Below are 13,841 nucleotides of genomic sequence, written 5' to 3'. Positions count from 1 at the left end.
TTTAAGCTTCAGTTTCTAAGGCTCTTTCCCCTTAGACAGGGCTGCTAACACGACGGTTCTCTCTAATGACCTACAATATTTGGATAAATGCACTCAGCGCTGGGTTAAAAACTGGCTGGACGGCTGAGCCCAGAGAGTGGCGGTTAACGGAGTCAAATCCAGTTGGCGGCCGGTCACGAGTGGTGTTCCCCAGGGCTCAGTGTTGGGGCCGGTCCTGTTCAGTATCTTCATTGATGATCTGGATGAGGGGATCGAGTGCACCCTCAGTAAGTTTGCAGGTGACACCCATCTGGGTGGAAGTGTCGATCTGCTGGAGGGTAGGAAGGCCCTGCAGAGGGACCTGGCCAGGCTGGAGCGATGGGCCAGGGCCAACTGTATGAGATTCAACAAGGCTCAGTGCCGGGTCCTGCACTTGGGCCACAACAACCCCAGGCACCGCTACAGGCTTGGGGAGGAGTGGCTGGAGAGCTGCCTGGCGGAAAAGGACCTGGGGGTGTTGGTCAACAGCCGGCTGAACATGAGCCAGCAGTGTGCCCAGGTGGCCAAGAGGGCCAATGGCATCCTGGACTGTATCAGGAATAGTGTGGCCAGCAGGACCAGGGAGGTGATGGTGCCCCTGTACTGGGCACTGGTGAGGCCGCACCTTGAGTACTGAGTTCAGTTTTGGGCCCCTCACTACAAGAAGGACATGGAGGTGCTGGAGCGTGGCCAGAGGAGGGCAACGAAGTTGGTGAAGGGTCTGGAGCACAAGGCTGGTGAGGAGCGGCTGAGGGAGCTGGGGGTGCTCAGCCTGGAGAAGAGGAGGCTGAGGGGAGACCTTATTGCTCTCTGCAACTGCCTGAAAGGAGGCTGTAGCGAGGTAGGGGTTGATCTCTTCTCCCAAGTAACAACGAAAGGATGAGAGGGAATGGCCTCAAGCTGCGCCAGGGGAGGTTTAGGTTGGATATTGGGAAAAACTTCTTCACCGAAAGGGCTGTCAGGCCCTGGCCCAGGCTGCCCAGGGAGGTGGTTGAGTCTCCATCCCTGGAGGTATTTAAAAGAAGGGTAGACGTGGTGCTTGAGGACATGGTTTAGTGGTGGGCTTGGCAGTGATAAGTTAACGGTTGGACTCGATGACCTTAAGGGTCTTTTCCAACCTTAACGACTCTATGATTCTGTGATTCTGTATTTGCTACAACAAATGTGATAACAATGTCACTGGCCAAAGCACTGAATTGTCATTAGCTTGGATGTTCTTCACTTATATGGTCAATAAAAGATCATTAGCTGGTTGTTACTAATTCAGTAGGCCTTTGTTACGACTCTAGAGCCACCAGCCACAGATGATGATAGCGGGGCCCTCGCTACTGCGGGTGGTTCTTAAAGTACTCGTGTTGTATGCACCTTCATGCTCTAAATGTTCATATTGCACAGTTTGGTCAGATGGACCTCTTTTCTTTTCTTGTCCCATATTCCTTCTCTCCAACTAAATTGTTAACTCAGGTGTTGTAAAGCCAGGCTCTCCTTTTCCCTGCGCAGTCATTTCAGGAGAGAAACTTTTGTGGTGTGTTTTGGTTTTTTTGGTTTTTGTTGGTTTTTTGTTGGTGTGGTTTTTTTTACTGTCAGTGATATAGTGGTGTCTTTCCCTTTTTATTTTTGTTTCTTGTTTGACTAAATCTTTGGTTTACTGAAAAGAAAGAAAATAATCTTGATCACCCCATACACGGCTGTAGAGAAAGCGTCCAGTGTTTTGAGTGGATGTGACTTCTCCCAGAGGAAGGCTTAGTTTATACTCTTCTTGTTACAGTCACTTTCCTGCCTCAGACTCTCTCGCTCGGAATTGTTGTCTGGGAGGGATCACAGTGCTGATAGATGTATTACACTTGGGAATGAAAGCTCTGAGCTCAAAAGGAGCAGGAGATGCTTTTCCAGGAAGAGTCAAATCTCTGAACTCTGTGGCAGGTCTTGGAAACTAGGTTGTTGATAATCCAGGGTCCTAATTATACAGCAAGTGCCCGTCTGCTTCTTCCATATTGGAGAAGACTCCGGGTCATTGGAGAAAGAGGCAGGTATCTGACCAAACTGGATCTCTGGAGAGCACCGTTTTCTTTCCAGCATCAACTGTGAGACCTTGCTAAGAGCCTTTTGGAGGTGTAAATAGTACTGCCTGTCTTGTGTGCTTGCTGGATGCCTTTAAGCAAGACTCCTTTCTGCCCATCCAGTCTTCTACCAGGAATTCTCTGCAAGTGAGAGAGGGCAGTGATGATTTTTGCTCCAGTGTACCTGAGACAACCGTGTTTTCAGAAACTCTTCTGCTTTCTGTTGTGGCAAAGGCGGCTGTTCCAAACCTGCTCATGCAGGATTTGGGTCCATTAAGTCATTTGGGCAGACTGAATCATAGTTTTTATCTCATAATATATGTTTTTGTGGTTTCATCATTAAAGAAGAATTGTTTATCTTCATTTCATGATGTTGTTAATAATCAAAGGGATTCAATTGTTGAACTTGATCTGGTCCATTCTAGGTGATCCAGTTTTATCCTAGTGATCTACTCAGGCTTTCTCAGTCCTTGATTTTTGTAGCTACAGATTACACCTGCAGATAGCTCTATTTGAGTATAAACTGTTCTCAGTCTCACAAGCCAGCTGCCATAGTGTGGCTTACGTTCTACAACCAAAATACTTATTCCTCAAAAGGGGATGACTGCATCCCGACTGCCTGATGGGAATGGGCCTGGACTGTGTTAATCCCTGTTTGCGGGTACGGTTTGGGAGAATGCTAGTTGGCAGGGGTTAAAACTCCCAGAAGCTGTTTTTACGGTCCTAACAGCCTGAACTATCCCAGGACAGCGCCAAGGCCTCTGCTTCAGTGTTGTTTAGCTTACCAGTGTGTGTAGAGCTCACCTGTACGTATGTACGCAGGAAGGGACTTTCTTTTGACATTCTCACCTTTTTGGTATTCTCACCCTACATGAATTCCTTAAGAGTGTAGACAGAAACTCCCTGCAGCGGGACTTGCATTTAATTCTGTCTTGTCTCATCAGTCAGCCCTTTCAGCTCTCAGAAACCTGTTCATCATAGCCGCTTTGGAGCTCACGGTGACAGTGAGCTTACCTGTTTCCTTTTATAAATCTCACTTTTCCAGGCATCTCTCATTTTAAAAAGTTCCACAAATTGTCTGTTTGGAATTGCCTGCAAGAGTAAATGTACATTTAGATTAGTGCTGCGAATTGCTTATTAGTTGTAATTCTTAAATACCTGGAGTCGTTACACGAATTCATGACCCCTTCTCCATCCATTTTTTTCAGAATGTCTTTCAGCCTTCTGAGATGAATGCAGGTGGAGTCAGTCAGCTCTTGTAATTCATGTTAGGTGAGGGCAGAGAGTAAATAATATGGATGTGTCAGTAAAGCAAAAAGAAAAGGACTTCAGCCCATATTTTCAGTACGAATGTGCATAGTATGAATGTGGACTTAACCTTGCCTTGAACTGCAGTGTGGTACCTAATCTTTCTCTCAAGTCCACTGTACACTGAAGAAGGAACGAGACAGAGAATCAGCTGCTAGTTGTGTCTTTTTTACTCCAAGTGTAAGAAGTTCCTATCCAAAAATAGGTTTGGGGATGTTTAGTCACTGCCTGCATTTTATAGTGGTTTGGCCAGTTCCTTTCTCAATGGGGAGTTTGGCATCTGTGTTGATGACTTTTTCAGAGCTGATACCAGTTTAGGTTTAATCTGGCTTAATCCTGATGCGCTTCAGATACAATTTACGCTGGTGTGATCACCTGTTTCTTTTGTTAATAATAATAATATGTGACATTTGAAGGATGCAGTGAGAGGCATACAGTTTAAATTCCTGGGGTACTGTACAAGAATTTCTCTGCCGAGGTCTGTGCAAGATTGGTTAAAATAAAGTTGCACAGCTTTGGTTCTAAATGTTGCCACTGAGCATTGTACTCTGAGGCAGAGCTGACTTAGAGAAGTATTCTTATTTTTGCAGCATCTGGTTGTACATCTAGACAGATATTTGGGAACGGTTTTCTGTAAATGCAGTCAGAGGTAAAGATAGGAAGCACACTGATAATTTTTTGAAAATTCTAAACCACCCCCAAAATATGGATTGTAATATTGTACTAATTTCAAATACGATGGCTATTTATTTCCCCTCCAGACTGAGGCTGACCTTGCAAGAAACTTTCCAGGAAAGCGCATATCTAGCTCAAATAACACTCCTGTGTCCCGGCTTCCTGCTAACCCATCGCGAGTTGATCGTTTGATTGTCGACCAGTTACGAGAACAAGCCAGGGTAGGCCTTCTTGAGCTATAATTCCTCCATTTCTTTTTGCTTTTATGTTTGTTTGTTTAATAGAGACTTATATTTAGTGATTTCGGTGTTTTCAATGTATCTGGCAGGTACTCACATTAATAGGAAAAATGGAAAGGCTTCGTGGTACCCCTGTACACGGTAACATATCCGCTACATTGGAACACCATATGGAAGCCATTCACGTAACACAGGCGAGGCGTAAGGATGAGATTATTAATGCTGCTAATCCACAGAGACAAGGAGCACCACGGTATAATAACGAGAAAGGTAACTGCTGTCCATTCTTGTAGTTTTAAAAAGCTTTTTCAAAAATTTAATTGTGAAAACACGCTATTTGAAATATGCAAATTTGAAATATGCAGCAATTATTGTAACTTCAGCAAAAAAAGCTTGTAAATCTAAACCTGTCACACTTTGAGACTTTTAAATTACTTTAAGAGATCTTTTTTCTTCTCTGTTTTTCTGTTACTAGTTTAAACACTTTGAAACATTCTTTTCTTGGCTAAAGAGAACTGTAAAAACTGTTCAGTGATATTATATAACCATAAGTAGTTGTCCTAAAAGTAAAAATGTACTTGTTTTTAAACAAGCTGAATTTTTTTTTAGTGGTATTGTCAGTCTTTCTTTTCTCTTCAGCTTATACAGTAAAAAAAAAAAACTTGTAGGTGCTGTGTTAATCGCTTGTGTCTGCCTACCTTATCTAAATCGCAAAACCGCCAGAAATTACATTTTACGATTCCCAACTTCTGTTGAAGTAAGGCCAGAATAATATGTAGCAGTAGTATGCGCTTCTGTAGAAGTAATGCGAAACTAGGACAAATTGCATTCCCTTCTAATAGCATAGTGTAAGTGACAACTTGCTATTCAGTATATGTATCAGTATTCAGCTGATACATACAGGAATTCGGGGTTTGGAGGGAAAGACCGTATTATTTTTCTTCAGAAGATACCTGTGTCTCAGAAGACGGTTTCCAAAGAGGAATGCGCTTCCCCTGCCTCACCCCCATCCTCTTTTGGATCCTTACTCGGCACCGGCCTGTATTGTCTGATGTCCTGCAGTGAGGCTGACTGCGTGTCGTTCCTTTGCCTGCCAGCAACGTGTATGGGATAGTTCTTCCTTGTAAGAAGGGAAAGATAAACAGTAAAGAGAGTCAAAATGATTTGCTTTCACAAGTTAGGTGTCAAGCACCTTCTTAACGATGTCATATCCTTAAAAGCAATAGTCCTATATGCAAACCAACTTCTGAAAGTACTCCTAAAATTGTGTAATGTGACTTTAGCTCCAGGTATAGGCCAGGAAGCAGGTAGTCGTCATCTTACAAAGAAAAACATAAAAATCCCAGAAACTGTGTTTTTGATAATGCTTTATAGTAAAAGTATATGGAAGCATTATTTGACCCATCCATGTCTCAAACTTGTAGTTAGAAAAATTTTAGTTAGTCTTTTATGATTAATGGCAACATCTCCAGCGTAGTTGTGTTTCTGACAAAGGGCTGTGCTGCTGTTGAGTGTCTAAGCATCAATCACATACAGAAAAGCCTTTAGTCTGTTTTCCACCGTGAAATACGTGTTTCTTCGAGTTCTGCTGTTGGTGATCGTATATCCAACGGTCGGCAGTGAGCCTTTTCTCACTGTGAGGCCAGGTGGGTGTCAGTGCCACTGCGAGGAAGACAAAGGAGGAAAAAAGGGTTGCGTCACGCTCATCTGGCTGGATTTGAGTAGGTAGTCTTACTGATCATACTTGTTGAGTATCATTGTAGGTGGTCCCCTCTGATAACGTTAATTAAATGAGCTTAATTGTTGTTACCGCAAGCCTGATGGTTATGCCACTGAATTTTGGACACAATTATGGTCGCTATTAGTGTGAGACGTTACAGCTATCGTTTGCAAGAGAAGAACGCGAACTGATGGAATTCAACCAGTGCAGTACCAGGGTACAGCGTTAGCTGTCCTCGAGCAAACTTTGCATATTGGTGATGGGTTGAACAAATCTACAGAACGTTTTAACGTATTAATATTAGGCTTGTGTGCTAGTTTAACCTGTAATGTGTTTTTTCTGTTGTAGATGTTCTGGCTCTGGCAGCTGCCATTAGAGAGTTGGCTGCTTCCACACGCAAGGCTCGTACCGCTTTATGGTGTGCGCTACAGATGACTTTGCCAAAAAGCTCTTCAAGTGGTCCAGTAAAACAAGAAGTTGTTGAAAGGGCATTGCAAGAGCTTAGTCCTCCAAACACAAGCACACAAGAAAAAAGCAGCATGGAGCATGAAAACAAAGGAAGCAAAAAAGAAACACCGGAGGAATCCATGAGAGTTCTGGAATAATAGCAAATAATAATAAATAACAAAAACAAAAGGGAGGCGGAAGGCTGAGGACAGGGAGGGAAGGGCGAAGTGCCCCGCATAGTACTGTGGAAGGTGTTTTTGATAGGTTATCAAAAGCAAAAGGGTTACTCTAACTGATCAGTGCTGCAATTCTATTACTGTGATTCTGGTGTTGAGAGACACATCTTGTAATAGTGTTAATGCAATTTTAATATTGCTGGTATTGCAATGTCTGCTACATAAGAATTTTATTATTAAGAGGAACTAAACAATAGCTGAGCATTTCCTTGTGTGCTTATCCAAAGCTGTGTATCAGCTGTGAGTCAAGCCATGACCTGAGAAACCAGATGTGGTCGAACTTAATTCTCCTTTTTTTGTCAGATACAATTTAGCGTACTTAAAAAAATCAATTTGAAAGATATTTCATAATTGTTCAGGGTTTTTTTGCACCATTACATAGTTTTTAAGTGCCAAAGTGATCACTGAGTAGTTTGCATCCCATCGCTCTGTCCAGAGCAGTCCACACTCCTGTGTTGTTTTTGTGACAGGGCGTCAGGTCATTCAGGTTATCGCTGACAGTTTGACGAGAATAATCAGTGTTTAACGTTGGTTGTGTGAGATGCTTCAGCAGTTGTGCTGCCAATTCAGTTTCTAGCTAAACCAATGTAAACCGAGCTTTTCTATAGCATAGTCCGTTTAAAATTTTCCATTAAAAAAAAAAGGGTTTTGTAGATTTGCAGTAGGTACTGCATTAAAGTACACATTAGCAGGTGATATAAAATGGTCACTCAGGATTAGAAATTAGATTTATCGATTCCTCAGTGGGTTAAAAAACAGTAACTATATAACATAGTATGCACTTAATTAAAAAATTACTGTTTGTTATTAATGTAAGTTCATGGTACTATAATTTTCAGAAACATTCCATATTTATTTTCATGTGTTTATTGAATGTTTATTTAAAATTCTATTTTAGTAATATAAAGTTGGATATTTTGCCAAATCTTCCGAATAATCAGATTTAACGATTTACTCAGGAAATATGTATATTATTATATAAATACACACACGGTATATAGGGGTTTTTTGGGGGGAAGGGACGTTTGCAAAATATTTACACAAAGCTAACTATATACTAGGTTACCAAAGCTGTTTAACTGATTAATTTTTCGCATGGAAGATTTAATATATTTAATTGCTGTTAACTAGTCTTCATTCTGTGGCTTAGACAATCAGAAGTGTTATGTATTGGTGTGAATGTTCAGGGTGAGAATTAGAAGAGAATGAGTAATTCAAGTTTTGTTCTTAGGGCACTTAGAAATATTTTAATGCTTTAACAACTGTCTTACTGTTACACGATCTCTTAACACGTACTAATAACCAACTAAGGTTCTTAGGTATCAGTATATTAATGAATGGCTTTGGAGAGCAGTTCTTATTTTAAAAGCAAATTAAGTTGGGGATATGAGCAAAGTTTGAAAGAGAAAAATGAAGATCTTTGTTCCATAGTGTTTGATGTTGAATTTGACATTTTGTGGATAAATATATAATTGTTTCCATATATATATGTACTTGCAAAATGTTCCAAATGCAGTTCTGTAGTTCTGGATCTGTGGATGTTTCTAGAGCAGGTGTAGTCTCAATAGTGCCATCGTTAGCTGTAATGAGGCAGTAGCTACGGACCTTGGTAGAAAAAAGTCGCACAAGCCTCATTGTAATCCACTGAATAAAGTTTAAAAACAAGAGTCGATGAAAATCAGAATCTTAGTATAGCAAGATTATTTTTTTTTCCCTAAAGAAAGTGAATTCAACTTAAGAGAATATTTTCAGCCTTAGCCTAAAAAACAGGGAGTGGAGAGAGTTGCTTTAGTGTGTTTTCTCTGTGTGCACGTGCAATTTATTTGCACAAACTAATTTAAGAAGGTTAATTTGCTTTTCTGAAACTAATTAACTATACTCCGCGGTTTAAAAAGTGGAGTCTACAGTATTTCAGTTAATGAATAATTTTGGGTTTTTAATTGTGATTACTGTGTTGACAGGAAATCAGAATTTGAAAGTCTTGATCAGCTTTTCTGTTTACAGAACAATTGTAGTCCTGCAGGATTGTTTTGTAGCGGTGAATGTATAGGGCGTAGTAGGTCCTTATCGTATTGCTCGTGTGTTAATTATTATTGTGAAGGAATGTGGTCTTAATCGGTTCATAATATAGTTAATGTGCCTTTAACCGTCTCATTTTTCAAAAATGGTAAATAGCTGTATGCTCGCTTCTGTTTTCAACTGCAGTTTAAAAAAACGCATTTAAAAAGGGTTACAGCCCGGCCGCATTCGACTGTAGCCAACAATTAGCCTACGCTGTTAACGTTGTTCTTGGATACTGTTGGACCGTCCAGTTGTGGGCTCTTTAACAAGCGTAAAGCACCGTAGCTGTGGAGAGTCAGCACAGGTCAAACGTGTTAGTGTCAGATTTTCCCTTGTCATGCCCTACCCGTGCGACCGGCACGCGCTCGTGTTTTTTATTTTGCTTTGTTGTGTTTTCTTCATAAAAACTCTGGGTCTTCGTATCAAACTGATTTGGTGCCCGTTTCTTTAAATTATTTGATTATGGCCAGCTTTAGACCTATAAAGAGAAAAGTCCTTTCAGAATGCCTCACTTCTATTGCTTTGTTACACACCCTTTTATATTGCAGGGGAAAAAAACACTGTATTTTATAAAACAACCACCCGGAGTTGCAGCAGCTCTGTTACAGTCATAAAAGATTTTTAGCTGCCTAGTGTTTAATTTGGCAACAACGTACAAACTCTGTAAGTATCGCACTGAATTTTTGGTATGAATAAGTGTAAGTATAATGCTTCTGGTTTTAGGGACTAATTGTATTCACATTTTACTGACTTCGGTGGAAGCAGAGTTAAGGTATTAGGTCACACGTAAGCCAGAGAGGTGTGTTTGTGTTGGAGTTCGGGTCGATTTTTTTTTTTTTCCTTTTATTTGTGGAGCAATCAGGTAAAAATTAGGTAATTCCCTCCTCTCCCCCCCCAGCTTTGTTGAGATGTAATAGTTCTCTTTTTATCTTGTTTTCGTTTATGCAATTCAAATTTTTGACTGAGGTGAAGAAGGCAGCAGAGTTGTAGCTAGCAATGGTAGTAGATTGCTCCAGTTTAAGAAAATGGGATAGTTAAGAGTCCCTTCTCAAGTCAATATTATTGTTAGGGTGTACGTTTTGATAGTTGGTAGTGAATCTTTAATGCTTTAAAATCCCAAATTGGTAGTCCAATACAACATTGATTTAAGAATTACAATTATTCCTGTATTCTGTACAAATACCTGGAGGCTTCTGGTGATTCAGCCGCCTTGATTCCCAGAAGAGAGGCCAGCATCAGAGCAAGAACTTTGTTTTCTGGTTGTACCTTTGGTATCTCTGCTTTTCTTCTGTATCCACGGGGTCCCTCTGGCCATTAAGTTAGTCTGGTGGTATCTAGATACACTAAAACTAAGAAACTGGTATTAGTTTGTCATTATTTGTATTAGAACAGCGTACAGGGAGATTGTCTAGGTTTGTGGTGCTTCTCTTGCTGTGGCCTTTTCAGGAGTGTGTGTAAGACTATTAGTTCCCAAGCTACTGCTATGTTTTTTTTTCTTTCCAGACTGAATATTCTTCTTTGCTCTTGGTATTTACCACTGCTACTAATCTTCTTGTCTGTACCTGGCTATGTATAATTTGGAAATGATTTGCTTTATAGCTTGGAAACTGGTGCTCTAGTCTTCATAATAAGTCTCTTCTTATTATTCCTGGTACCTTTACTCTTTGGTGAAGTAAATTAACAGAAGATGGAGATTATGCAAGCGGGAGGCTTTGTTGAGGTGCCTCCTGGCCATTTAGCCTTTACCGCCTTTTTGGAGAAGCGTGGAGATACTCCAGCATTTTGTGGAAAGCTTTCTAGCTTTAGTCCTATGCACTTTCCAGAAGTGACCATGAGCACAGCTTCCTGGGATTACGTTTCATCTGCTGTCCTGGCCTTCTCCCACTCTGTTTGGGGAAATAAAGAGGGAAAGGGGGACCTACAAGAAGAAAGGAGACACTGAGCCGCAGGAAACCCTACTTCAGTGGGCAGGATCGCTCCTCTTTGTGGCTCCTGTGGTCAGAAGGGTGCGAGGGGCCAGGAGTCTCTTTCCTTCAACCGTTTCCCTTTTCCCCATCTGCTGCTCGTAGATGCTGTCAGGGTTCAACTGCTGAGACTTGTGGCAGAGTTGGCTTGTTCTTGTCCCGCTCTGGTAGCCATCCTTCCGCCCTTGTATGTTTTAGTGATACGGAATCAAGCTGTGCACGGGCTCGAGGGGCGGAATAGCGCTGGTTCAAACCAACGGGGTATGGTCCTCCCTCTTGGATCAAGACGACCACCTCTCACCTCTCAACGGCTGTCTGTAAGGGAAGAGAATGAAGCAGGATTTAAGCTCGGCTTTTCTAGACTTAGAAGATGACAAATGGCAAGGAGTACTTAGGATGAAGCTTCCATTGAAGGGTTGGTTCGTTTTTTAAACCCGTTCTTCCTCAAGCGACAGCATTCAGCTTTGCTCAGTATGATGTTCTCAGACACACGGTTTATATTAGGCCACAGCTCTAATTCCGTAGGAAGTTGGATTTTTTTGGTTTAAATGCTGTAAAGATTATGCAACGAACAGACCTAAAGCCTGTATGTATTTTTTTAAAATTATATTGTTCCCTGCTCTGAGAGCTGATTTCCCCTCCCACCCCTCCCAGGTCTCTGCTTGGGAGCTGTGGTGTCAAAATGCTGCATGTTGGAGCAACCCAAAGCGGTAGGGTTTGGGGTTTTTGTTCTTTGTATCTTTATTACTTTGACAGCGTGCATGATCTTAATTTAAAATTTAGTTTTACAGCTCTGCTTTATGGCCACGGTCTTCTATAGATTTTTTTTTTTTCCCTCCTCATAGCATCATTCAGGTGGAAAAACTTGAGTTCCCGATGATGTAACTCTTCAAGATTATACATTATATTGAACAAGAACAGGGAATACTGCACATCAGTGAATATGAGAGCAATCGACTTTGGAATATATCTTTTTATTATTATTTTAAATAGGTGCATCTGCAATTAGGCTACTGAAGAGATGGGGGTGGTCCTGCTTCCATTGAAGCCAGCAGCTTCAGCAGATTTTTGGCTTTATCTGGCTTTGTTGCTTTTTACCGGTGTGATATCTCGAGTTAGGTAGGCTCTTTGTAAATACAAGCTTAGTAGTTCACCTTGAACATTTGTTATCCAGAAACTCCGGAAGGATCTGTTCCCAACCTTTTTTATAAGGTTTCTCACTATGCTGACAGCTTGGAATTAGCAGGATAATTTTGCTTTCTTTTAAAGCTGAGGAATGTACCTACTGCAGAAACTTCGACTGAATTGAATTTGTGGGTTTCTGAGAATTTTGCACCTTGTTTGTTTTATCCTGATCTGCTTCAACAGAAAGAGAGCCTTAAGCATACCGAGACCTTGATTTATTTCCTGTGCAGTTTATCCATCTCGGTCACCAGCACTTTTTTGTTTTGTAGAACATTATATAAAAATCAGTCATCTCTTCTTTTTTGGTAGACATTGCTTCCTAATTTGTTTGTGTGGGGTTTTTTGTTTGTTGTTTTTTGTTTGGTTTTTTTTTTAATAACAACTTTGCCAATCAATTTTATCAGTTATATAGAATGGAAGGTCCTTATTTTTCTTCATTAGCAATACTGTAATCAAAGGTGCAAAAAAAAAAAAAAAGATGCATTTAATGTATGTAGTCTGTGCTGTTAGAGATTGAAAATGTATCAGGTTAGGAGCAACTTTTTTTAAAAAAAAAAAGTGAGGAACTGGAGCGATAAATCCTCTTTGCTTGTTTGCCGGATGAGCTTTAAAAAGGAAAATATTTGCGTATAGTGGTAAAAAGCTTGTTGGAGAGGAAGAATAAATCAGAGTCAACTTAAAATCATTGCCAGATGAAGATTGCTTTACATTTTTTTACTGTATAAAATAAAAATAAAATACAACCAATTTAAAACTTGTTTATGCACAGTAATAACTTAATGAGCATAGTTTTTTCACAGAATTAGGCTATTTCCAATATATATGGGAAAAATAAGTTTCCTTTTATTTTTTATGACAGATATACAAAGATTAATAGTGTCTATATTTTAATATACTATTTGGTGTCTGGAGTATCTCTTTTACATGTTTGTTGGTCAAACTCATTTACTTAAAATAGCAAATTTTACACTGCTAGTGAAATATTACTGAAGGAGGATTTTGTGAGTCGATCCATTCAGTAGGCCCAGCGGAAAGATGTGAAAGTATAATTTAGCTTAAAAACAAAAAGTGAATTGTTGATTATACGAGATTTTAATCATTAATCAGTTTAGGCTTATTTAAGTATTTCTGTAAGCAACTGTGGATGTTTGAACGCTGCAAAAATCTTACTTCTACCTCTTGTGTAACATTCGTAAAATTGTACTTCACGGATCTCTTTGGGATGTACTTTGATATTACAGGGCGTTGGTACACCTTAACCTGTGAATTTCATCCGCTTTTCCTTTTTTTTTTTTTTTTTTTTTTTCCCCTGTTAGTCGTTTTCGCTGGAACACCGGGCTGCCTTCTGGCTGGCGCTGGGTTTTATTCCCTCGCGTAAAGTAGCTTCAGGCAAAGCCTGCGCGCTCACACGTGGTTTGTATTCAGCAAAAGGCACAACGGTCAAGAGAGGTTTGCGTTATATGTGTGAAAGTCTCAGAAATATGAGAATTCTGTAATAAATCATGGCCAGTGTAATTTTCTAGTATTTTTATATATGTGATTTGATTCCTTTTATTTAAATAATCAGCTGTGTGGTATGTATGTCCCTAATAAATAGTTACAGCTTCTTGTTTTGTTTAGTTCAACTCACACTATTTATCAGCTGCTGTTCTCCATGTGAGATGACTTTGGTTTTGGTAATTCTGCCTTGAAAAGACATGTTATGTGTTCTGCTTTAACGCAGTTACAAAAATTAAAATTCTTCACGTTTTATGTGACTGGTTTTATTACTTCAGCAAATTCTGTGGAAGAAGAACAGGCGGTTCTGGTTGGCATTTGTTGTGCTCGGGTCTGAGCAATATCTCTCGATCTGGATGCAAGGTTGCACAAAGAGATGACTTCTGAAGATACAGAATTGCATCAAATAGTTGAAAATAAAAAAATCTTTA

General features: G+C 40.2%; 1 protein-coding gene across 3 annotated transcripts in view; it reads left to right on the top strand.

The window, feature by feature from the left end:
* LOC104021733 (uncharacterized) overlaps nt 1-13,630 on the top strand; it is a 34,247-nt gene extending 20,617 nt beyond the window's left edge. For all 3 annotated transcript variants that reach the window (XM_009475331.2, XM_087731745.1, XM_087731762.1), the window contains 3 exons: nt 4,148-4,282; nt 4,390-4,570; nt 6,369-13,630. In XM_009475331.2, the coding sequence (XP_009473606.2) occupies nt 4,148-4,282; nt 4,390-4,570; nt 6,369-6,625 (573 nt within the window). In that variant the 3' untranslated portion in view covers nt 6,626-13,630. The remainder of the gene's footprint in view (nt 1-4,147; nt 4,283-4,389; nt 4,571-6,368) is intronic.
* The last annotated feature ends 211 nt before the right edge of the window (nt 13,631-13,841 follow it).

The sequence above is a fragment of the Nipponia nippon genome, unplaced genomic scaffold (genome assembly GCF_047370975.1).
Source record: "Nipponia nippon isolate SJK-2023a ecotype South Korea unplaced genomic scaffold, ASM4737097v1 scaffold_1, whole genome shotgun sequence".
In the NCBI taxonomy this organism is placed as follows: Eukaryota; Metazoa; Chordata; class Aves; order Pelecaniformes; family Threskiornithidae; genus Nipponia; species Nipponia nippon.
The sequence above is the reverse complement of the archived record's forward strand: the minus strand, read 5'-3'. Positions and strand labels throughout refer to the sequence as shown.